Source organism: Cheilinus undulatus, linkage group 7 (genome assembly GCF_018320785.1).
Source record: "Cheilinus undulatus linkage group 7, ASM1832078v1, whole genome shotgun sequence".
NCBI lineage: Eukaryota > Metazoa > Chordata > Actinopteri > Labriformes > Labridae > Cheilinus > Cheilinus undulatus.
Window position 1 is genome coordinate 29893417 of NC_054871.1, and position 26159 is coordinate 29919575.

Genomic DNA, 26159 nt, shown 5'->3' on the forward strand with positions numbered 1-26159 from the left:
CATTACGATTTAACAGCTAAAAACAGATCTGAATTAGTACTGATTTGCCTTTATGTCACATTAAAGCAAATAAGACTGACCTTTTGTAATGCTTAGAACTGCTGTCATGGAGTAGGTGTCAGGTATAGCGATTACTGGAGCACTTTCAAACAATTAGTGTTTTCCTCGGGGTGATACATTTGACTGAAAAAAGGAAATCTTGTGATTTTTCATGCGCAGTAATAAGTAAGGACCAAACCATCCACAGGAAAGTCCATTAATTGAGACATCAATTTTACAGTAGCTTAAAAAATATATATATTTTTAAAATAATGAGATAATATTACATTCTTCATATGTTTAAGTAATTTAGAGCAGTCGTCCACAAGTGGTGGGTTGGGACCAAAAAGTAGGTTGCACAGATCTTTCAGGTGGGTTTCAAGTGAATGTCTAGGGAAAAACATGGTGGCAAAAAAGTGTGGTGGTCTGAAGCCTTAGGAGGACATACATCTATACTTCTTATTTTTCTTAGTTTATCTGTGATAACAAGTACATTTCAGTCATTTTCTGGAGGATTTAAAGAGGTAGTGAAGACTTTAACATTTTTTCATTTGTACACTGAGGTATCTGACTGAACTATGATAAAACACATCAGTGTTGGTGTTATAGCTGAAATTTGCACCAAACTGATAAAAATCTGGATTTTACAGCTTTTAATTAGCTCAGACATCTGCCTTGGAAAATCTTTTCTGAAAAGGTGGGACTTATGTGACATAGAAACCTACCATCGGTAGGTTTATGTCAAACTATACAAAAGGTAAAATGTTACCACCTCTAACTGACTTTCCCATTCAGAGACCACTCCCATCCTCTCCTGCACCTGCACCACTTCAGCTCTGAGAGCTCAGGTGCACAACAGGGTGTTCCTGTTGCTCACTTACACTTTAACTTATCCATCTCCCTTTCTTAGGATAAAAAAAAACGACTTTTCCCAAGATGCCAAGTAATCCCTCAAGAAACTACCAACATTTTTATACTAAGGAAAAAATGCATGCAAGCCCTTCTGTAACTCTGCACTTTTTGAACATGCTTGTTTGTTTTCATCTGAGGTCGACAACACTACATTTTCATTACATTTATTTGAGCAGTTGGGTCGCATTTTCACATAGAAGGTGGTGGTGGGTCCTGTTGCCTGACCAGTTGAGAACAACTGATTTAGAGAACCAAGAATGTGATAATCAAGAAGCACATCCAGAACTCAGGGGGGAACTTTATTTGACCAGCTTCTCTAATATAGAATATGGCAGATACTTGCCTCTGTGCTTACGTTTTACATTAAAAATTAAAAGTATTTAATTGGTAAAACATATTGGCACTGGACATCCTTCAGGGAGGCCCCACAATTCAAGCCTAACAAGCTGCACTCTTGAAGGTTAATCTGCAAACGGGACCTCCCTTTGGAGCAACAGGGGTAAACACAACACCCCCATCTTGATATAAATAAACATTTCTGTATTAAAGTTTAATTCCAAGCATCAAGAGCAACCATGAATGATCCTCCCAATGTTGAGGTCCGCCTGTTTCTCAGCTACTGTGCCGTGAAACAGTTTACAGTTTAGCTTTCCTTGTTCAGGCTCAGTGAAAGCAGCTTTAGAGAAAACGACTTGGTTGTCCTGGTTGACTTCCACTCCATACGTCTGACAGAGCTGGACAGTGAGGGAAGAGTCTAAAGACAAGAGCTTAGCCACACTGTCGAGGGGAAAGCGGCAGTTGCGGCTGTTGTGTCCATGACTGTAAATAAGAAGTAGGTCTCTACGACACGTCATGAGATGATTGTGTAAAGCACAGCTCTGCAGGAAGTTTAGTTTCTGAGACAGGCGCAGCAAGCGTACAGGGTTCCGCTCCAAGAAGGCCCTGTTGATGGAAAGAGCAAGTGTGATGGCAGGAGAGCTGCGCAGCCTCTCTGGGAGCTCCATGATGTGTTGTGTGGCATGAGCTGAACCTGCAGAGGAAGAAGAAACTACATGATTGTGTTTCAATGGCTGCTTGTCACACTGACCAGTAAAGAGCATCTCTCATCTACTAGGAGCACAAATAGCTAAATGAAAGGTCTGACTGAAGCTCTTCTGTCTTTGAGTATGATGTTTACAAAATGTCTTCATCTACCAGTTGGTGCAAAACACTTTGCTGATAATAATAAATTTTGTTTTGATCACATTTCCCGCCAGAGCAATTTATCATTTAAGCACTCAGTGTAACTGTTCAGAGCAGCTATACAGCCCATAAAGTAGCGCTGCTCAGTAAATAACCTCAAGAGGAAAGGCATTTCTTTCCTTTTTCCCTTAAAGATAGACAGAAAAAAGGACCAATGGACAATAATATTGACATCCTTTTAAAAGTAGTTTAACACCTTTTGCTGGAGTTTTATTGTCTATATCTTTACAATGTTTAAGTAATGAAAAAATAACTCCTTCTAGTATCACTTTCAGAGTTGCCCTTGACTAAATATAAATGGAATCCATTTAGAAAAAAAAATCCCACAATTACTGTGATCATTATCAAACGCTAAATCAATTTAGCAAGAGACAGCTGGCAGTTTCAGTAGGGCTGCTGCTAGCTTGACATAGATTTGGGCAACTTCCTCATGTGGCCTTCAGAGAGAGAGAGAGAGCCATCAAACACAGGCAGAAGTAGCAGTTTTTTCTAGGTATTTCAACAGTCAAACACTTTGTATATATTTTCTAGGATGCCTAGACTTACATGCGAATAAATAAAAGCAGTATCTCAAGTATTAACCCACCCAAGTTGTAGAGTAGACAGAGGGCCTGGAACTCCTCCTGGTTGGGATGCGGCCCTGGTCCGGTTTTGTAGCAATCCAAAAGCCAGTTCAGATTCTCCTGAAGGTGGTTGTCATTAATGCGTGGGTCATAAAGCCGCAACGGCTCACCACAGAGCCGGTAAGATGAGTAGATAAGGAAACGCACTGTCCGCTCTAAGATGGCAATGCACTTCACCCCAGACACCCTCTGGATGATCATGTCCTGCTTTACGCCCCGCAGGCGGTCAAAAACAAAACTATACACCTAGAAAACAGGTGACATATTAATTATATAGTGTGCAGCACCCTAACCATTCTGCAACTCAAAGTTTCTTCACTTTTATGGAAATAAACACAAAATTATTGCTTTTGTACATGAATGTGTTCTTTAGCAGTAAAGGCACACTTTTTTTTACCCAAAGGCCTACATTTCATTCATCATGGTTGTTAATAGTTTTCTCAAGATTGTCACAAAGACAGCTCAACATTCTAATGTCATCTTTGGTTAATTGAGTTTGACAAACTTTAAGCTCCAGTTAGAGATATCAAGTTTCTTTTTTAAAGCTGCTTGAAGCTGTATGGGCTTATACATATAGGCGGGCATTCAGCACATCATTTAACACTTGTTTGGCAGAGAGACAAATGATTGCCACTGGTCTAATTCTATCAGATTAAAATACTGATGATTATGTAACTAAGAGCATCTACTGCTCTAGACCAGGTTTTGAGATTAGCTTCAGTTACCACGGTGATCTAGCCAGCTTAAGGGGAGTCAGCTTTGCAACATGGAAAGGTTTAGGCCAAATTGAGCAGGCGTACTATTTAACTCTAACTTTCTGGTAAACCCCCTTAATTTCTAAACATTTTTGTTTTTCCAAGAAACAACCAAGATCATGTTTTGCTGACGTGTTACCTATTTGGTAAAGATAAAACAAAACACAAGTAACTGTCTTTAAGATTTAGGTGAAGAGGATTTTGAGTTTCTTGATCTATTCTTTAATTTTTTTCTTTATATGTGATGACTGAGAGACTTTGGAGAGATTTTTGAATATCACTTACCTCAGTCCAAGGATGCTGATCTGGGGATGCGGCAACATCGTCTATAAGAAAACATACAGTTTTCAGCAAAACATCAGGTGGACGGAGCTCAGTGGGGTTTGTTGAGTCTTTTCCTGCTGCTGGTCTGGAGTACTCTTTGACAGCACGTAAAGGGTCTCCTTTGGGCCGTCGATCCTTTTCTGTCCCTGCCAACATCTCAAAACGATGAAGGCGGTTCTGCACCTCGCGATTCTGCAGCTCGCGAGTGGAACACATGGCCTGGCATGTCCCCCTGGGCACCGTTTCTTTTTCCTGCTGCCATCGACTCTCATCCTCCTCCACTTTTCTCATATAAGTTTTGTCTTGTTCTCGCCATTGCCCCTCTTTCCTCTGTCTCCATTCTCCTCCTGATGGTGCATTTCTCCTCTGAGAGTGAGAACTGATGGAAGAAAGGAGGTTGTAACTTTAAAATGAAGAACGATGAGACCCAAATACAACAAAAAGTAGCAAATGTATATTTCTTGTGTGGTGGACCTCATCACACCAGACTGTAGAAATGGAAAACTACTTTCTTTCACACCTATTTCTTCTAGTAACACTAGGCCTGTTTTGGTTTCCTATACTTTTAGGTTTTGTGTGATAATAGCTATTCCCACACATTCTTGTCTTTTGTCAGAACTGAGACTTTTTTATGTGTAACTCGTGTACAGCAACCTATTTAAGTGTTTACTATTATTATTATTTACTTTGTATTTAATAAGGACAATGCATTTTAGCATCATTACATTACAGAGCATGAAGCTAATGTGCTGCAGAGAGTTTACAGTTATTGCTTATACAACTCATTCCTAGTTGGGCCTTTGAGTAAAGAGTAAATAAAAAGAACATTCAGCATCAGAAAACAGCACAGTGCTTTACGGTATTAAGATACAATAAATACATAAACCACATTGAAAATAGTACAATTCTATGAACCAGAACAAATACAAAGTTTACAATCACAGCAGTCTGCAGAGGAGTACAACTATGTTTTGCTTTCAGCCAGCTCCTCATTTTTGTTGCCTTTCGATTAATTACGTTGATTTAAGGTTGAAGTTAATGACACATGACGGTAGCTTCTTTTTAATTCATATCCCTGAACAAACTTGAATCTGAAATAGCACCCATTCTTTGTATAGCTTTGTCTATCTGCGTCGTGCTGATAACCAGGATATACTTGTTCCGAAGTAATACAACATGGACCTCCAAAACATCTTCAGCTCTTTGTAGCGGGTTACATTTCCTTACAAGGGGACAGCTTTGAGAGATGATGAGTAGTAACCACTTACAGGCTTCGAGTCTGCTAGCTAGTACAGTTAGCTAGCTAACAAAAGGAAAGGGGACTCTGAAAGAGCGTTTATTTCCTCCATAAATACGAAACACACGTTGACATAATCTTAAAAAGAGGCCTGGCTCGGCCTTGTGTGATAGCTTCCGCATTTTTCTTAGTATTCGTAATTAAAACAAGCACACTCACATGCGACGAGGCACCCTCCTGCGGTTCATTTTATCTATACAAAAGCACCGGTCGTCACTTTCCGGCGTCATCCAATAGAAATGCTTTATTCATGTTTTGACATGACATCACTTCCGGGGAGCGAATAACCCCAACCACGTTGAAGAGTAGTCTTGCTGAATAAACTCTAACTGTGGCTGTGGAAAAAAAGTCACAAAACTGTCACCGTGCTTCTTATCAGATCATTTGAGAGTCCCGTTTGAATGTTTACCGTCATCAGCTGTTTATAAATATTACATACAGAGCATTCAGTAAGTATTCAGCATCACCTACACCTTTTTTCAGTTATTTTGCAGCCTGATAATACAGGCGAAAAATGTCATTTTTATTTCTATTAATCTACCCTCAGTACCCAATCGTGACAAGTGAAAACAGAATTTTATTTTAATTAACAGATCTTTTTGTGTGCAAATTTATGAAAAAACCTGAAAGATTCCTCTGACCCTTTGCAAAAACACTTGAATTTTAGCTCAGGTGCCTCCCCTTTCTCTGGATCTTTTTTTTTAGATGTTTCTACACATTGAGTGGAGTCCATCTGTACTAAATTAAATTGTCTGAACATGATTCAGAAAGGCACACACCTCTCTTTTGAAGGCCTCACAGCTGACAATGCATATCAGAGCAAAAAACCAGGCTCATGGAGGTCATAGGAACTGCTTGCAGAGCTCAGAAAACACATTGTTGCAAGGCACAGATCTGGGGAAGGCTACAACAAACTTCTGCAGCACTGAAGGTTCCCAAGAGCTCAGTGACCTCCATAATTTTCAAATGGAAGAAGTTTGGCACAACCAGGACTCTTCCAAGAACTGGATGGCTGGCTGAACTGGGGAGAAGGGCCTAAGTAAGGGAGGTGACAAAGAACCTGATGGTCATTCTGACTGAGCTCCAGAGATCCTGTGTGATGATGGGACATAGTTCCAAATTGACAACCATCATTGCAGCTAGCAGTATGAATTTATGGCAGAGTGGCAAGATGAAGTCTCTCCTCAGTGTACTGAGTGTCAATTAATGAAAAGCAACATTTTTCTTTAATGTAGCATTAGAATGCAACAAAACAAAACTGAAAAAAATGAAGGGGCATGAATGCACTGTAAATGCACACCTTCCCTTCCATGTAACTGATTCATACATGATTCTGTTTTAAATACAAATTATTACTTTGAAATTATATTTTTATTGTTTGTTCTACAAAGAAATCAGACAATGGACTATACAAAAAAATACCCACAAAATCTGTAGCGTAAATATAAACAAGAGAAATAATGGTGTTAAGAGACATCCACAGGAATGTACTATGCATGTTATGCTTCGTGATATCCTTCACTGGTTTGAGCAGTAGAGCTCCTTTGTCTTTGCAGCACCAAGCTGTACTTCCTCTGAAGCTAGCTGGACCTGGATTGTATGGCGGCAGACCAATGATGACATCTCAAGCAATTCCGAACATGTACTGGGGAAAAAAAAAAAAACTTTGTTTATTATTTACTCATTCACAGTATAAATATACCTCTGGTGCTGTAACAGAGCTTGCCAGGGTTCAGTTCTGCTAAGAATGAAGCAAAATATGTTCCATTTTTCAGCTCTTTATTAGAAAACTTTGTCAGGTAATTATGAAGACAGTCAAAAACACAGTGAAATCCTCTGGGATGAAACAAGAATAGAATGAAATAAAAAGCTGATGAAAAGCAGACCATGTGGTCAATAGATTCTGTATGTGCTCACCCTGACAGCTGCTGACTGATGTCCTTTGATGTCATTTTTATGTCCCTCAGGCACTCCAGAGAAGTGCTGTTATCCTTATGATCTCCATCTGTGCACTCTACCAGCAACTTCTCACTTTCCTTTAGGCAGGCTTCAGCTTTCTCTAAAATAGACGGAAACACATGGATAAGATTATTAGAAAAGTAGAAAAAGCTCCTGCAAAATACATGCATATTTGTCTGTTTTAAGCTGGGCACACACAGATTACACCACTATCTAGCACACCGTTATCCACTAAAGTAGAAGTAATACAGCTACTTTTGCATTGGAGGTTGCTGTATTTATTGTGTCTATGCTCCTCTACCTGGCAGTAAATAAAAAGTTTTTGTCTTGTGTTGGCAGGGCAGTCTGATAAGTACATTTACAAGTCATACTGGTGAAGCAGTTTTTAGTTCTTAAAAGGTTTAATTAATGACATTAGACTTTTAGCAGAAAAAAATTAAACAACCTAGAAATTCCTTTCTGTCGCCATCAATGTAAAAATTCTTGACAGGCAGCTCATGCCGGGTTGTGTCAACAGCTCGGGCAAACGTGTTGTAGTCATTTGTGAACTGCTGTGCAGCTTCTGCTACAGGAGTCAGTGCAGCAATCTAAAAAATGACAATAGCAATAGGATAAGAATCTGATCAAGACTATTTTACATATGAAAACAAGGTGAAAATATTTTTCAATATTTCTGAGCATCATTTTAGAAACCTCTCCATCATCCTTTGTAACAAATTTTGAAATCCCTCCTATTAAGCTTGTTTAACATGCAACAAAAATTCACATTACAGTCCATATTTTTAAAAGATTACTACTTAGAAAGTGGCCTCTTAACCTGCAAATCCAGCAGCTCATTTATAAGCCTCTCCTTCTCCAGCAGGAGGTACTGGCACTTCTTTTCCTGGACCTCCTTATGCAGGGCCTCAACTTCCTCCATCTCCTGCAGGAGTTTTGCCTCTGCCTCCACCTTGAGCTTTGCGGTATTGCTCTCCATCTTGAGTCAGACATCAAACAAATAAGTTGATCTTTACCAACATGAGACCCTCATGAGATGGTGACACTTTTAAAGCATGGCGGACAAGTCACTACACACTAGATGGTGTTTTGTAATAAAGTACATACAATAAAATCAGTTTTCTGCATAGCACGTGGACTTAGATGTTAGATAACTCACCTTAGCTGTGAGGTAGGCAAGTAGGAAAGTTTGCATCTCAATGAGTCTCTTGTCATTCTCTGGATTTTTTTCCGGTTCAACACCTTCAATAACGGTTTTCTCTGAAGAGATAAGTTCAAGAAAAAAAAGGGTTACAGAAAAATTCAATTTGTAAATGATGTAAAGTTCATGGGGTTATTAAGTTCATTTACCTTTTATAACTGACATATCAAAATCTGGTCGAACACAAGGCCCTTCTGCGAATGTGGACTGAAGAACACTTTTCCCAAGCAATGATGGCTCAGATTCACGTGACATAATTGCTGTAAGAAATATAAGCGTGTACATAGTTTTAGATATTTTTTTACACAAAAAAGAGCTCATGAGCAATTAATTATCATTAACTCAATAAGCCTTCTGGTTTGAAAATAAAATACCCTCTTTACAGCAGAGACATATTTTTAAAAATTGTGTATGGACACATCAAAGGCACCTGAACTACAACTGATTTTCACATCATTAATATCAGAACTGTAATCAGTTATAAACAACAGTATGACTACGTTTTTTAAATTCACCATTATAGGAAGAACCTACTTGTTGCTAGAGCCTGTGGGGCCACTGAGCGTCTTGGTGAAGTGCCCACCCTTGGTTTGACACCACCAGGTTTAGGTGAAGCAGGTCTCGGTGGCACAGCAATGGACTCATTTGTCAGCGAATTGCTCTGTTAATAGTGACAGTGAAACATGATATACAAATGTTTAACTACAAAAGTTTGAAGACAAAATACAGAAATCCTGCAGCTGGAGGCAACTGGGCAAGGATGCTTAATTGATAATCCCAAAATAACACAGTATACCATCATATAGCGCCACATTATTTAATAATCTAATACATTTTCCATCTAATCTAATACATTTTAATACATTAGATACAATACATCTAATACATTTTCCATCCATCATCACACCACATTTTCTAAGCCACAAGGCAGTTAGGGTTAGAGCAAGGTAGTAGGGTAGGTGTTTAGTCTAGAGCCCTGAAGGGGGGTTAGGTTTAGGCATAAGTCACTAAGCAGTTAGAGTTAGGGCAAGGTAGTTGGGTAGGGCATATCTTGGAGCCCACACTAAGTCCTATGGTTAGGGTTATTACATAATGTGGCGTTATTACATAATGTGGCTTTACACACCAGCAAAGATAATACTTGAAATGTATGAAACATGAGAAGAGGAAAAAAATGTTATCATTGTTACATTACCTTTGAAAGAGATGTCTTCTCAGCAGCCTGCATATATCGAGACTTGACAATTGTCCCACTTGCTACAAATTGAATGATGCAGGAGAGATAATCGTGTAAAACATTTGCTGTTAAAAAGTACATTGAGGTAAAATAAGTGTAAATCTTATACCTACCTTTCAAACATGTACTGTTTGCTTCATTTTGAATGTTAACCATTATTGTTGTCTAGGTCAATTTTAGTATTGTGTATTGCTGTCTTTGTATATTTATTTTTATTTCTATTAACAAGTTTAGCATGAAAAAAATCAACCTATCATTGAATCAATAAATCAATGAAATTAGGAAAAATGGAGAAGTCTGATTTAACCCAGGCTCATTACAAATCTGCATATCCCATTTCACACATTGCTAACAAAGAAGTATTAAACCTGAAAAACCAGCTTAGTTCAAAAGATGCCCATAAGGACTAAAAGGTCATTTGCGATTTTATGATCCCACTTTTAAGATCACAGCCCAAAGAAATGCCTTTTATAAGTACCATAAGTAGCAGGGATGGAATGTAACCAAGTATGTCTACTCAAATTACTGTAGTTGAGTAGCTTTTTGTGTACTTGTACTTTTTTCAGTAAGTTTTAAAATCACTACTTTTACTTGTACTTCAGCATATTTTGGGAGAAGTATTGTTCTTTTTTTAGATTTTAGCATCAAGTACAAGGTTAATAAAAGAAACACCAAAAGCCAAAACAAGGGCATCCATGCTTTCTAACAACAATAATAAAATAACCTGTAGTTTGACTTTTACAACAAGTGACATTTCACTAGCATATAGCGACAGGATTATCCCACATTTCATCCTAAAACAGCTGTTGCATTTTCCTTAATTCATTTATTGATTTATTTGATTATTTGATTGGGACAGTGCACATTAATCAACATATCTGCAATACACATCAATGTAAATATGCTGGAATTAGCACAATCGATCAACTTCATCTGTTGTCCTAAGGCAGGTAATAACAAAAGAAACCCAACATACATACATACATTTAAATGGTTTCTAAAATGTAGTGTACTTTACTTCCCCCAAGATATACTGAAGTTAAAATAGGGAATTTAAAAGTATACATAAAAGTACAAGTGTGCCAAAAAGCTACAAAATTAATGTAATTTAAGTAATTGTAATTAGTTAATTCCCACCGCTGGTTATTGTACATTAAGGAAAGATCATATTTCACAGTGAGAGCCCCTTGGGTATCAAAAGTAGCAACTCACTACTTGAGTAAACTTTAAATGAACTACTTTCTACTTTTACTTGAGTAGATTTAAAGACTGATACTTTAACTTCTAGTTATGCACAATTCAACCAAATGAAACCTACCTCTACTTGTGTAAAAAATGTCTGTTACTTTTTCCACCTTTGATAAATAGTGAGACAACGACTTTTTTTAAAGCAGATTTAGTTTAAGAAGATTTAGTGTGTTTGTGGAGTGGGCTGTCGACATTAGTGAATTCTTTTGGGTCATCTTTGGAAAAATCCATTAAAACGCTGGGACAACGCTGATAGTAAATCTAGAGAGATGCTACAGAAATACCTACACTCAGAACTTTTCACTCAGTCCGTAGACTCAGTTACAGATACTTACATTTAACATGTTTCTTTGCGTTCCCACTGTTGTTGGCTTTAGTAGCAGAATTCCCCGTTTTTGAACTGTAAATAAGGAAATATTCGGTCAGGTTCAAGATGGAGGACGTGAAAGCGCTGTTCAATGTTAGCTTAGCAACTGTTACCATATTTTTACAGTTTATCATGGTAACAAAATATCAATGCTTGCTTTACTTTTATCACACTGACTAGACACACGTATAAACTCATATATTTAAGTTAGAAACGGCAAAACTAGAAATATGTCATGTCATACGAAATACAAGCGCGAGAGCCTAGCTTGCTCTTTCTGAACTTCATTTTATTTTTTTTTCGAATATCAAACCGCCCATACATCTGTAGAAAAATCTAAAGTCATAAGTCGCAAGAAAGGATGCAAAATTTACCTTTTTGGATCAATGGGAGCATTTTTGTTACTGCTTGGAGCTGATGTTGTTCTTCTCGACGCCATAATGTTTTGAAGAAGACCGCCGTACGACCGTTTTGTCATCCGGTAGAAACATGAAGTAATACTTTGGTTCCGCTGAGATGGAAAGACAGGCAAATCAGGCAAAGATCAGTTGTTAACTGAAAATTGGAGGCCCATTAACCAAGTTAAACCATGTTATACTCCTCTAGTTTGTTGGTATAAATGTCAAAAGTAAAAATAAATGTTATGGAAAACAATAAGTTACTCATTGTGCTGTTTAGTTGGTAGATAAGCCTTCAGTGGCCCTTACCTCTGATTGGCTAGTTTGGACCAATTGTGTGCAGGCTCACTGTAGAGCCTTTATGGTTGTGATTAATATTTAAAGCAATGACCAAACATAAACTTTAACTGGGCATCACACATTAGTAGGTCAAACCTCAAGATACCTAGCCTATATTTGGAGATCGGTGCCGTACGTGTTCAATTAATAAATGAGCAGTGTCCGCTTGCTCTGCCTGTCACTGTCCTGCGCACTGACACATGTACTTTCTGCAAAGAAATTCTCGTATTAAGTTTTTCTAGCAAATTAAGTCGTTGTTGTGCAACCTGTCTAGTCAAACCTCTACTTCTGCCTTTGTTTAGTTTGTTAATTTGTGATAAAACTCCGTAAAGTTTCCGTGCTGGTTCTGATAGATATTGAACTTACTCGTGCAGATCAGCTGTTTAAAAAGTCATGCAGTGTAGGGGGGTCTCTTATCAGAGTCTGCTCACTTTAGTCTCACTTTAGCCAGGGACGGCTCTGATTGTGTGTCTGCTGCACCCGAAAAGTTAAGAGTCTACTATCTTCACACAAATACATGTACACATTACATTAAACATCCCAGCCTACATTATGTCATTTTCTGGGTTATTCACAGACAGCTTGATAGTTTTGTGTTATTCAGACGTTTCAACAGCGTAACTTTGAAAAATATTTGCAAGAAAACCACTTAATTTTTTCAGGTTTGTTGTAAGTTGCTTGCAACTTAGTTGCTCCGATTATTGTCTTTTCCTTTCTTTCTCCTCTCTGCCCCTCTCAACGTGTTTTCTTTTTCCGTCGAGACTCGCACACTTCGTCTTTCTATAGGAGCTTAGTGACACCTAGCGGACATTTCCGCAAACTGCATAATGAAGAACAGTGGTAACACTGAAACAGTTAAATTTTTGGAGGTTACAATTTTATTGTTCCTTATTTCTTCTGCAAGCTGTGTATTATCACAGAAAAGCGCCTTTCAGCATCTCATCTGATGTTTCTTTTGCATAAACATGAATGCAATCCGCTTGAAATATTGAAAGGGGACTATTAATAGGTCGACACAAAATTAATTGTGGTAAAAAGATTTCTTCAAAGAAAAAGGGTCTTCGGGATTATAAAGGAATTTGTATATAGCAAAACTAAGCACATTATTGTTAAAAGACCAGAATATAGCCTATTATCACAACATTTGGAGGAGACCGAGGAAGACTGTTGAAAGCAAATCATAAAGCCAGGCTGACAGGTATTTAAGTTTAAAATTCAATTCATTGTAGTATTTTTGTAGCCTATATGAATGCCATTTTTTGTGATATTTAATACTTTTATTTATATGTTTCTATACTTATTAGTGTCATCTTCAGAATTCAGTAAAATAAATATATGGTTTGACAAAAATAGGGTATCACTAAATCTAAACAAAACAAAAATCATATTATTTGGAAATTAAAACACACAATCAAATACAGGTAGAAATAGATGGTGCAAACATTGAAAGAGTAGCCTAAATGAAAATAAATTCCAGGGGGTAATTATAGATGACAAAATTTGCTGGAAACCTCATTAAACACGTCAAATCCAAACTGTCTCGCAGCATTTCAGTCCTGGCTAAAGCAAAGCATGTCCTGGATCAAAAATCACTTTGAATTCTGTATAATTCACTGATTCTTCTTTATTTAGAATACTGTACAGAGGCATGGAGAAATACATACAAAACTGCACTTCAGTCACTTTTCATACTGCAAAAAAGAGCAATCAGAATCATTCATAATGTTATTTATGGGGCACACACCAATGAGTTGTTTTTTTAAATCCAAAACTCTAAAAATGTTTGACTTGGTGAAGCATAAAACGTCTCAAGTATTAAAAAAAAGCAAGGAATTATCTGCTACCAAAAAATATTCAGAAAATGTTTCATGAAAGAGAGGGAGGTTATAATTTAAGAGAGAAATCAAATCTAAAGGTTTGCAGTGTTCGCACAACAAAGAAAAGTTTCTGTATCACCATTTGTGGAGTAAAACTGTGGAACAGACTGAGTACTGAAATTAAAAACATTTCGAGCATAATTCTGTTTAAAAGCAGACGTAAAGAAATGATTCTCCAGAGGTACAGTACTTAACAAATTTATTAGACCACCCTAACCCTAACCAAATTAAGGTTTATGCCACAGCTGCCCTAAATTAACAGCATTGGTAAGTACCAAAATCATTTTTTATGTTTCTGCAATGTTAATACACCAATATGTAGAAGCTCTTTAACCCAAATGATATTTTTAATGCTAAAATATAATTATTATTGTTAGCCATGAATTTTCAAATTTACTGATTTACAACAAAAAAAAAAGAAAAAAACAGTAAAGCACATTAATATTTCTTGATTAATATGTCAAATTATAGTTATTTACTTGCATTCCTGAACAGAAAAATTAGTTTTAGTGGTTGAATGTTGTGCTTGATTAATTTCTGACTACTCAGAGAAGCCCAGTGAGCCGGCTCAAATTTGGGTGAATTCAGTTTGAAATTCCTCATTCCTGTTCAAAATGGTAAAACATGGAGAGCTCACTGAAATTGAAAGAGTCCACATTAAAGCACTTCATGATGCTGGATGGTCTCTGAGACAAATATGACAGGTGGTCTAATAAATTTGTTAAGCACTGTACGTTGATAAATAATTACCACAAAGTGCTTGCTTGCCATTTGGATAAAAATGTTGCGGGACATGGTACATATTTTGGTAAAGGAGGTATGTTGAATGTAAAAAATACTTATTGTATGTTTTCTGTATGAGTAATCTATTGTTTATTTACTTTAGAGGTTTCAAAATTGTTGTTAAATTTGAGACAGAATTATGATTTCAGTTAGGAAGTATAGTAAAATTTAAAGGGGTAGGATCAGATAAGTTTATACTTCTTCCTACTACTTTTCACTCATGTAAACTCAGAGGCTTAAGAACTTGCAGATGCAAGTTACTGTTTTGTTTTCATTTCTTGATGTTACCTTATTCTTATTTTTTTTAACTGTTTTTAAGTTGTTATTTACATGGTTGAAATAAAGACATCAATCAATCAATCAATCAATCAATCAATCAATCTTTTTTGTACAGTCATGGGCGAAAGTATTTGCACCCCTGGAATTTTTCCAGAAAATACACCATTTCAAATGTTTTTGATATACATGTGTTTATTGCCTTTATGTGCATTGGAACAACAAAAAAAATTTTGAAGAAAAAAGACAAAATTGACTCAATTTTACACAAAACTCAAAAAAATGGGCTGGACAAAAGTATTGGCACCCTCAACTTAATATTTGATTGTACATCCTTGGAAAAAAATAACTGAAACCAATCACTTCCTGTAACCATCAACAAGCTTCTTACACCTCTCAACTGGAATTTTGGACCACTTTTCTTTTGCAAACTGCTCCAGATTTCTCAGATTTGAAGGGTGCTTCTGGCAACAGCAGTTTCAAGCTCTCTCTAGGTGTTCAATGGGATTTAGATCTGGACTCATTGCTGGCCACTTCAGAACTCTCCAGCGCTTTGTCTCCAACCATTTCTTGGTGCTTCTTGAGGTATGTTTCAGGTCATTGTCCTGCTGGAACACCCATGACCTCTGACGCAAACCTAGCTTTCTGACACTAGGCCCTACATTGCGGCCAAAAATTTTTTTGATAGTCTCCAGATTTCATGATTCCTTGCACACAGTCAAGGCACCCAGTGCCAGAGGCAGCAAAGTAGCCCCAAAACATCCTTGAACCTCCACCATGTTTGACTGTAGGTACTGTGTTCTTTTCTTTGTGGGCCTCATTCCATTTTCTGTAAACAGTAGAATGACGTGCTATTCCAAAAAGCTCTACCTTAGTCTCATCTGTCCACAAAATGTTCTCCCAGAAGGATTGAGGCTTACTCAGGTACATTTTTGCAAACTCCAGTCTGGCTTTTTTAGGTCTCTTTGTCAGCAGTGGGGTTCTCTGATTTCTCTGATTCTCTCTGATTTGCTGATTGTCCTGACTTGATTGTTCAATAAAGATAATGAATTAAAAAAAAAAGATACTTTCGGTTCCCTGGATTCTATATTGATGCAAGACTGCTGACACAAACTTTTGTGGTGAGTAGTTTTCGTAGTGTTATAAAAGACTGACTTAATTTGACAGTAAAGTTTTGATAATAAACTTGCTGTATTGATGCTGTAAACACTTTAAAGATGAACTGTTTATTAATTAACTACAGCTAATCTTGTCCTCCAATTGTAGTTATATTACAAAGGTCCATTGATGACCATTTTTGTATGAATTGGTGTTAAATCTGCAAGTAATACAACTCTATTACAGTGCTCTATTTATAAAAGCAAAGTTTTCAAATTACATTGAAAAATATTGTGAATTTGTTTTCTTTTTAGTGTTTTTATTCACATATTGGAAAAGTGTGTGGCAGGGCAGTGTTGAATTTAAGATGATATCTCAAGCTGTTAAAAATCTCATTAGTTTAAAATATGAGAGGGAGATGGCTACAAAAAAATAATTATTTTCTTGTTCATAGCTCTGATTATTATTATTATTATTAGATTTACTAATTCAAAGGCTGCAACACCTGCTTTTCACTCATTTCAAGTCAAAAGCTACAGTACCTTAAGTGACCACCAGATGGATGTAAGGGTCTACATTCAATGGTAATGAACAAGCACTTTCACAGACAGTACTTTGTTCCATTAAAGCTGTTCACACATTTTATAGGCCTTCCCCATATGTGATTTATTAATATCAGTGCACGTTTGTTCGATCAGTAGCATTGGGGCCAAATTCCTGGTGAACATTTGCCACCTTTTGGTGCTGTAAATAATGTTTATTCATTTTGGTTTGAAAGTTCCCCCAGTTGCCTCAGTCCCTTCTCAGTTTGTAAAGGTCATGGCTAAGCTAAGAAATCTGACATCAGTCAAATTGCTATTGAAATAGACATGAGAGAGTGGGGACGTTGGCATGCGAGAAAGAGACCGCTGGCCAGACTCGAACCCGGGCTACTCACAAGGTCATCTGTTCCCCTTAACATAATCAAAAACAGTTACATTCAAAGGCAGAAAAGTTTGATATTTGCTGAGTGGAGTAACCATCCCCAGTAATGAATATGTGATAAATGGAATCCAGAGGGTTAACAGTAGAGGCAGAGGAGTTTCTTAAAATGACATCACCACTATCTTAAACAGATAGAAAGACAGCCAGAAAAGGGGGGTTTAAATTTCAATGAGGCTACATTTTACCAAAGCAACAATAAACAAGATGCTTATTTTTGTTGCATTGGTAAGACTGACTGTTAAGGTAAAAACTAAAATATAGTAATCATGGTTTAGCTTCTTGTCTAACCTGAGAAATCAATAAGCAATCCCAACAGAGACAAAGAAGCACATGTCTTAATCTTTTTTTATTTGCTGTCTTGAGTCAATGAGGATCACAACCACCCATATCCATTAACCTGCATAGCCTACGTACAACCTCATTCCATGTGTATGGTGTTCTGCTCAGGAAGTTCTTTTACCTGCAGTTTAGGCACTGTTTTGTGTGCATGAGTCTTAAAGAACATAATGGGTGATGATCCCACCTGTCTGAGCCAGACTTTGCTACTGGAGGGACAATGGGGAGAGAGCGGGTGTGAGACTAGAAGGTAAACACTAGTCTGCAGCTTTGGTCCTCAGCCACTTCTATAGACATGGAGGATTAACAACTGGGAGTGAGAGAGAATGAATAAATCAATAGGAGGACATGAAAACTTAACTATTTTTAAACATAAAAATAAAGGCATCTACAGTGCCTTAAACAAGTATTCACCCCCTTGGATGTTGTACACTTTTATCAATTTTATGAATCAAATATGTTTGATGTTTTACAAAAAAAAAAAAAGGTAGAAAAAAACTCTTAAATATCAAAGTGAAAGTGTTTAATACAAAGTAATGTCAATCAAATAAAATATGAAAGGTAAAATAAGTGATTATGCAAATATTCACCCTATTTAAAGTTACTAACCTAATTCAAGAGAGGAGTATGAAGTTACCTGTTTCTTGGAGGTCCAGTCTATGGTTAATCAGAATTCCTGGCAACTATTCAATTATGAAGACAAAATAACACTCCAAGCAACTCAGAGAAAAGGTTATTGAAAGACTCTGCATACAACAATTGTTGCCCAGGTTCTGCACTAGTCAAAGCTTTATGGGAGAGTGGCAAAGAGAAAGACAGTGTTGAAGAAAACTACTTGAGATACTTAATCTTGACTAGAGTCTGCCAAAAGGGCATGTGGGAAACTAGAGGTCAAGAAGAAGAAAGTTCTTTGGTCTGACGAGACCAAAAATGGTGCTTTTTGGCCATCAAACAAGACCCTGGCAGACACCAACCATGCACATCACCACAAACACACCAACACCACTGCAAAGCACAGTGGTGGCAGCATCATGCTGTGGGGATGCTTATCGGCAACCATTCATTGAAGGCTTGTAAAAGCAGAAGGTAAAATGAATGCAGCTGAAGACAGAAAATCCTGGAGGACAATCTTATGCAGTCTGCAGGAGATCTAGGGCTAGGCAGTTTTATTTTCCAGCAAGACAATGACCCAAATCATACAGTGAAAGCTACAGAGAAATGGTTTAAAGACAACAAGGTGAATGTCCTGGTGTGGCAGAGTCAAAGCCTAGACCTCAATCTAATAGAGAATTTGTGGCTGGACTTGGAGAGAGGTGTTCTTACCCTATCCCCATGCAACCTGACAGAACTTGAGCAGTTTTGCAAAGAAGAATGGAGTAAAATTACAGGATCCAGATGGGCAAGCCTAATTAACAACTATCCACACAGACTCAGTGCTGCAATTGCAGACAGAGGTGCATCTATGAAATACTGACTTGAAGGGGTGAATATTTATGCAGGCACTTATTTTACATTACATATTTTATTTCATTTTTTTTACATGAATTGTAGAAAGCTTTTTTAACTTTAAAACTGATTAGATTTTTTTTCAGAGAAGTCTGTTATATTGACCATGATTGATTTATAAAATCAATAAAATGCTAAGACAAAAATCCAAAAGGGGTAAATCCTTTTTATGGATATTTGTTTCAAGTTCCATATCGGTTTTTATCTGCATTGGCTTTTTAAAAAATGTTTTACATTATATATTTCTGTATCTTAAAATCATACAAGTGCACATGCTGGAAAACATCCAGCTAGTTTTATTCTGACCTTTTTGTTTTAATGAATTTACTAGAAAAAAAGGAGAATATTTTGGCACTCAAACAAATCTCTCACAAATACATGCCTGTATTTGTATGTGTGTGTGCTGAGTATGTGATGTGTGTGCGTCCTATTATCAGTCCCAGTAAAGGCCGGGTCTTATCATTGCTCTCCTCTCTGTGTAATAAAGCCTTGAAGCTGGCTGCTGCCTGTCCACATACTGGCTGTCCATCTCTCAGCACCAAGCAATGCCTTCACAACAAGTGAAGTTGATGATGGTGATATGAGCAGTATGGACTCTTTTGGTTTGAATCAGTGACACTTCTGATGAAATAACATAAACGTTTTATTGTGAAGGCACTTTTATTTTTCTCCAGAGTAAAGGAGAAAATCAAGTCTACTGAAGAGGAACAGAGGTGAAATTCTGAGAAGTGCACGATGAAAGACAGCAGGATAAAGACACATGGAGTCACTGAATGAGAGTCCTTGTCTCCCCTTCTTGCTTCTCTCTCTGCTCCGAAACTCTGACGTCTGACAGAGGATTTCGTCCATGCTACTGTGACCTCACTGATACTCTGCTGTGCCACTTTAAGACATTTCAGGCCAATAGAAATGCGGGATGATGTCCTGAATGAAGCGAAAGACAACTTGTTGTCAGCTCTTCTAACACATGTGTGCACACGTGATTAAACACACAGACAACCCACTGCAGCCCACACACCAGTCCTTCTTCCCTTTGCGGTAAGCTGTTACTCATCACAGCCCAGTCGGCCAGTCTGGTCCACATAGCCTTTCAGGAATGGCTCAAATACACAATGCCTCATACAGTAAAGACAACAGGCTAAACTGGCAGATTTTAGTTATCAGAACCAAATCACACTTGTCTTTATCTGATAGTGGCATTGTAGGAAGTATTTACACTGATTTGTAATCTTTTGTAGGCTGACAATTTAGAGAATAAGACAACTTTTTATAGAGATGTTAATTTTACAACACTCTTTTCCTGATTAAGACTGTTTTCTTTCCTATGTCTGACATATGTTTATCTTAAGACCAGCTACCTGAGCTCTCCAGGGCAAGGTGTATGATTTCCTCTGTTTATTCTTGCCTTAATGACCCTTGTTACAGAGAGGACCTAAACAGTAAAGCAGCAGCTCCTTAAGCTTGTCTCTGTTAGCCCTGGCTTGTATGACTTGTTTACTTCTAAACGTAACACTATCTGGGCATTTTTTCAGGTCCTTTTGTGTCAGATTAATCACATTAGTCCGACTGTAATGATAGTGAGTGCACACTATGTGGACATATTCAACCGTTGGACTGTCGGGCCACCTGGCCATTACACCAGCAGGGACTGCAATGACATTTTTTTCAAATACAAGTACTCAAATATGAAGTTGCCCCCCCCCCTTTAAGCCCCATTGTGACAACCACTGTTCTTCTTGGAAGGCTTTCCACAAGATTTTAACGTGTTTCTGTGGGAATTTGTGCCCATTCAGTGTGTAGAGCATTTATGAGGACTGGCACTGATATTGAACAAGAAGGCCTGGCTCACAGTCTCTGTTCCAGTTCATCCACAGGTGCTCAATGGGGTTGAGGTTAGGGCTTTATGTGGGCAAGTCAATCATCGAACCATGTCCTTGCTTTGTGCACTGGGGCACAGTCATGTTGGAATGGAAAAGAACCCTCCCCAAACTGTTGCCACAAAGTGGGAAGCATAGCATTGTCCAGAATGTCTTGGTATGCTGAAGCATTAAGACTGGCCTTCACTGGAGATAAGGGGTCTAGCCCATACCCCCAAAACAGCCCATACCATTATCCCTCCACCACCAAATTCACAGCTGGCACAATACAGTCCGGCAGGTAACAGGTAGATAATGGGAAAATATCAATGTTTAACAATATTTCAACTAATTTCTTATTTTCCTGGGGTAAAAAAGCTGTTTTACACCATAAAGAGATCTCCTTAGATTTTGATGATGTATCCATACGCCATTAAAATCTCAAGAATCATCAAGAATGTACAATTTATCATGGGAAAATGCTGGGAAAACTGTATGTTTTGTCCTGTCTCTTATTTTCAGGCAAAACTTTTGTTCCATCTAAGATGTGAACTTGAACATTATTCATTTAACGAATACAAGTAGTTGAAAAATTCCAGATATGGGTCACGATTTTTTTTTTCAAAGAGATTATTGTAGATCCCAATGCTACAGCAGCTAAAAACTGCTTTAATTAAACAGTTATAAAATCATCATGGAGGCATCAGAAAAGGAATTAAATTGCCTATCAAAATGCCAAAAAAAAATCAACAGTATTCAGAGGTAGAGAGTAACTTATTATAGGTACTCAAATTACTGTAATTGAGAAGTTTTTTGGGCAGTCTCACTTTTTTGAGTGCACTCTAAAATCAGCACTTACTGTACTTTTACTTGAGTACAATACTTTTGTTCTTTTTCACCTCTGTTGACTACACAGTAGAACATAACATGAGAAAGACTCCACGTCACATCCCAAAACAGCAAAAACTGTTGCGCTGATATCAAAGGGTTAAATATTTCAGAGTTGATTTTACCTCTCAAAGTGTATTTTCAAGTCATTCTGAGTGAAATGATTTTCAGTGTTAAAGTTGTTTGACAGTGATGATCCACCAATGTTAGTTCAACTCTTTAAAGAGTATATTAATCTAAGCTCTGCCCAGTGCGATTTTAAATCTGGGGAATGTGTTGGCAGAGTCCCCAATCATTCCCTTGGGCAGTGTTTAGACGAGTTTTATATGTGTTAAGTTGCGTTTGGATGTTTCCTGTTATACAGTCATCCCTGCTGGAGGTCTTTTGGTCGTGTTTCTAGTGGATTGTTGTTATTTTTGATGTGAGACACATTTGTACCATGCATGAAGTTATCCATCCAGTTAGGGTTGCTGCCCTTTAGGTGTTCCTAATGCACATCACTAGCGTCAGGCCAAAACCTCATCTCTCCAGATTCACTACTTTTCAGGGATTGAAAAAACGGTCATATTTAGCATCTTTGTCGACACTTTTAAAAAAACCCAATGACAGATGTAAAAGGTGACCAATAGCACTGATTTATGAAAAGATCAAAATAATAAAAAATGGGGATACAAGGTTTTGGCCCGACAGCAGTGATATTGTTCATCTGTATTCATTTCCGTGTTATTAGGTTGACTGTTTGCTTTGTTCTTGCCAGATGAGACCTACTTTTCGACAAAATTTTAAGAGTGTTTGCATATAGTAAAATGTTTGTAAATGTAAACACTTTTAACTTTTAACACTTTTAAAATGCTAAATTAAACTCCATATATACGTTTAGTGAACAGTGGCAATTATTGTGTTTTTGAATGTATTATAGGGATGTGCCTTTACCTGAACAACCTGGTTTGCGATCTATTCTCTTGTTTTTCTTGCCGATAAAGAAAGATCATATTTTACTGCAAAACTCCTCAGTAGCTACTCAGTACTTCAAGCAAACTTTGAATGAAATACTTTTTACTTTTACTTTGGTAGATTTATAGAGCAGTTCTTTTACTGTTACTCAAGTAAAATTTAACCAGAGTAATTTTTCCACCTCTGACAGTACGGATCTCTAATTTTGAGACCTTTCCCAACTTTTGGCAGTTGAAATGTGAATAACCATGTACTGTCCTGACCTGTACTGCACTGACCACTTGTTGGAAACACAAACACACCATAACTGTCTCATTGCTATAGCTGTCCTGACTGCATCAAAGGCTTCATATAATTAAAACAAATGAGTGACATTTAGGGGAACTTAAGTGTGTCTATTTCTAATGGCAATTTATTCTATGTTGTCAAATTCTGTGGCTTTAGTTCAGAGGTCACATGTAGAGGTATTTAAGACTGAGAGACTTGTCTGTCACTGTAACCTGGCTGGCATCAGCAGCATGGTCTCAAAGTGACACCACAGACTCCATCAAAGGACAAGAAGCCACTTCCTTCATGTGTCCCTCACCTCCTAACTGTGTAATTACTGTGCTTATCTTCTCAGGATGTAAATCAGCTTGGTGTTCATTCTTGTGGATGAACCTTGCAGCATCTGTGGCTGCAGGACTGGAGGCAGGGGGATTTCCTTTGGGTGTCTTGGGGGCAAAAAAGCATTATTTCAACAAGAAATTTTAAGAAAGACAATCCTCTCTTACTTCATTACGGGTCAAATGTTTGTGTCCTTTGTGAATCTAGATCAACACAGGAGATTTTCTATAACTAGCAGGGTTAGTTTTATAGCTAAATGCAAATGAAACTGTTAAAAATAAGGCAGAAAAATTATGGTTACATGAAGTTTGAAACTCTTGAATGATTTTATGTCTGTGTTAGGCATCCATGTGAACGTTTTGCAAAAAAGAAACAAGCACTACAGCAAGCATGCATGAGTGTGTGAGTGTGTGTTTGAATGTGTGTGTGTGTGAGAACCATGTGCGGTTCTTTAGCAGAGCAATGTAGCGTGCAGTGCAGAAGTGAGCAGAGGCGGCCCAGGCCAGGACAGCCCCAGCACACTGGTAATCCCTGCGTTTTCAGGAGCCCTGGCCCGTACTTGATGAGCTTGAGCAAGAAAAAGGTTGCACTCTCTGGTGTGTTTCTCTCTCACTCTCTGTCTCCCTCTCTTTCCTTTTCTGTCTCTCACTCTTTTATTCTCTCTCTTTTTCTCATGCACCCCCACACCTCCCCATCCCCTGGAGCCACTTTGCGACTGAATGAATCCTTAGTGTTTACTCAGCAACTCTTCATGTCCCTGTGGAACCTTTAGACACACAGTGATTATAATTATAGATATAACTATAAATCCAAAGATAGATGTCATATGCTATAAAATACAATATTTCTATAAAAAATTTCTTTGAAAGGCTACAAAGTCTTAAACAATACAGCTGCATCAAATATTGCTCCTTTTAACATCAAGTTTGATGCTATTTGTAAGTGAACCAAACTTACTGTGGAAAGAAGGGATGCACAATATTATCATAGTCAGCTGCAAATATGGCTTGACCCCAAAAAATTCTAACAAAAGGTTTCTCAGTGGTTACAGTAGTATCAGATGTATTTGAAAACATACTAAAATTTTACCAAAGTTTGACTCCCAAAAAGGCCCCATTTTCAAAATGGGAGCTGTCATGTCCTTAAAATGACCATTTCTCCTTTGTATTCCTCCTAGACCAGGAATACTGGTGCCTGATACATGTTTTGGCCATGTAATATTCTAATTAGCATATTTGCAAGACAGATAAGTGATTACAAGTAGAATTATATATCAAAGCAATTGGTTACAAGCATATTTATGCAAAAAATCAGTACAATTTTCACCTTTCACCTTTCTCATATCGTTTTGCCAAGTGTCAGTGGTTTCTGTGGTTCATAAGCATTCTTTGATTCCAATAAAGAATAAATTCATTAGAACTGTGTGGTACTGTAAAATTAGTCAAAACAGGGCTGCCATGTGAAGGCTTAGTACCCCTAACCCCTTTTATTTTTTTTTTTTTGTTTTTTATAATGCTTTTTTTCTTTTGTTTTTTTATATTTGTTTAATACATTTCTAATTTATACATATCGTTTTCTATTTTCTTCAGTTGTTTCCTCTTATTCTGGTTTATTTTTCATACTTTTTTGTGCTGTGATCCTCACTAGATTTACTATTAGTCTTCACACTCTTCCTCCCATAGAGGTTGATTATAGTGATTCTCACAATTCCTAACTTGACATGGTCCACAAGCAGGCATGCATTGTAGTCTATATGCCCTGCAACTGCACCATTGTGTTTGGCAGGCAGTTGTGCAATTACAGTGGATCATCTGCAGGAGGCTTTCTGGGGTAGCAGTCATAATTGGCAGGAACCGGTTGTCCACCAGTTTCCATCCCCAATCCACTGTGTTCATGTCACCTTCCTTTCCAATCCATGCCATTATCTGGAAGTAAACTCTTTGGCAGTGGTATTTGGTTTAAGTAGTCAAGGATGAATTTTGTTTGAGCAAAATGGTATACACTGTGCTGCCAACAACAGTTCAATGAGGCAAGCAATTTTAAATGTCAGTATTCTCTTCCACCATATTCTGAATTGTTGAAAATTGTGAATTTAGTTTTGTTGGGTTTAGTATAATGCCACCTTTATACTTAAAAACATCTATAGAGGATGCATCGTATACACTATATTGCCAAAAATATTCACTCACCCATCCAAATAATTGAAATCAGGTGTTCCAATCACTTCCATGGCCACAGGTGTATAAAATCAAGCACCTAGGCATGCAGACTGTTTCTACAATCATTTGTGAAAGAATGAGTCACTCTCAGGAGCTCAGTGAATTCCAGCGTGGTACTGTGATAGGATGCCACATGTGCAACAAGTCCAGTCGTGAAATTTCTTCGCTCCTAAATATTCCACAGTCAACTGTCAGTGGTATCGTAACAAAGTGGAAGTGATTGGGAACGACAGCAACTCAGCCACAAAGTGGTAGGCCACGTAAAATGATGGCGCAGGGTCTGCAGATGCTGAGGCACATAGTGCGCATTGGTCACCAACCTTCTGCAGAGTCAATTGCTATAGACCTCCAAACTCCAGAACAGTGCATAGAGAGCTTCATGGAATGGGTTTCCATGGCCGAGCAGCTGCATCCAAGCCATACATCAACAAGTGCAATGCAAAGCATCGGATGCAGTGGTGTAAAGCACACCGTCACTTGACTCTAGAGCGGTGGAGACGCGTTCTCTGGAGTGACAAATCACGCTTCTCCATCTGGCAATCTGATGGATGAGTCTGGGTTTGGCAGTTGCCAGGAGAACACTACTTGTCTGACTGCATTGTGCCAAGTGTAAAGTTTGGTGGAGGGGGATTATGGTGTGGGGTTGTTTTTCAGGAGCTGGGCTTGGCCCCTTAGTTCCAGTGAAAGGAACTCTGAATGCTTCAGCATACCAAGAGATTTTGGACAGTTTGGGGATGGCCCCTTCCTGTTCCAACATGACTGTGCACCAGTGCACAAAGCAAGGTCCATAAAGACATGGATGAGAGAGTTTGGTGTGGATGAACTTGACTGGCCTGCA

The 26159-nt window shown here is 37.9% G+C and overlaps 2 protein-coding genes across 3 annotated transcripts; both read right to left on the bottom strand.

Moving 5' to 3' along the window:
* Positions 1-1158: 1158 nt before the first annotated feature.
* Positions 1159-5409, bottom strand: sac3d1 (SAC3 domain containing 1). 2 transcript variants are annotated; one of them, XM_041790761.1, is made up of 4 exons: positions 5352-5409; positions 3857-4274; positions 2780-3062; positions 1159-1981 (listed from the first exon to the last, which is right to left on the bottom strand). In XM_041790761.1, exons 1-4 carry the CDS (start codon positions 5378-5380, stop codon positions 1515-1517), a joined length of 1197 nt encoding a protein of 398 aa, XP_041646695.1. In that variant the 5' UTR covers positions 5381-5409; the 3' UTR covers positions 1159-1514. The 2 variants fall into 2 exon arrangements, with proteins under 2 accessions (XP_041646695.1, XP_041646696.1); XM_041790762.1 differs by lacking the exon at positions 5352-5409 and adding an exon at positions 5164-5285 and having other exon boundaries at positions 1160-1981.
* Positions 5410-6544: 1135 nt separating this feature from the next.
* On the bottom strand, positions 6545-11714 carry haus8 (HAUS augmin like complex subunit 8). Its single transcript, XM_041791811.1, has 10 exons — positions 11576-11714; positions 11170-11234; positions 9545-9606; positions 8884-9010; positions 8499-8609; positions 8308-8408; positions 7969-8127; positions 7597-7738; positions 7110-7251; positions 6545-6837 (listed from the first exon to the last, which is right to left on the bottom strand). Exons 1-10 carry the CDS (start codon positions 11677-11679, stop codon positions 6711-6713), a joined length of 1140 nt encoding a protein of 379 aa, XP_041647745.1. The 5' UTR covers positions 11680-11714; the 3' UTR covers positions 6545-6710.
* Positions 11715-26159: the final 14445 nt, after the last annotated feature.

Coding starts and splice junctions, on each gene's coding strand:
- sac3d1 (XM_041790761.1), bottom strand. CDS start 5,380: ATGAACCGCAGGAGGGTGCCTCGTCGCAT. Junction 3,063..3,856: donor ATCAGCATCCTTGGACTGAG/GTAAGTGATATT, acceptor CCTGTTTTCTAG/GTGTATAGTTTTGTTTTTGA. Junction 1,982..2,779: donor CTGTCTACTCTACAACTTGG/GTGGGTTAATAC, acceptor CTTCCTCTGCAG/GTTCAGCTCATGCCACACAA.
- haus8 (XM_041791811.1), bottom strand. CDS start 11,679: ATGACAAAACGGTCGTACGGCGGTCTTCTTCAAAACATTATGGCGTCG. Junction 7,252..7,596: donor CGACAGAAAGGAATTTCTAG/GTTGTTTAATTT, acceptor CGTCTATTTTAG/AGAAAGCTGAAGCCTGCCTA. Junction 6,838..7,109: donor ATCAGTCAGCAGCTGTCAGG/GTGAGCACATAC, acceptor TTTTTTCCCCAG/TACATGTTCGGAATTGCTTG.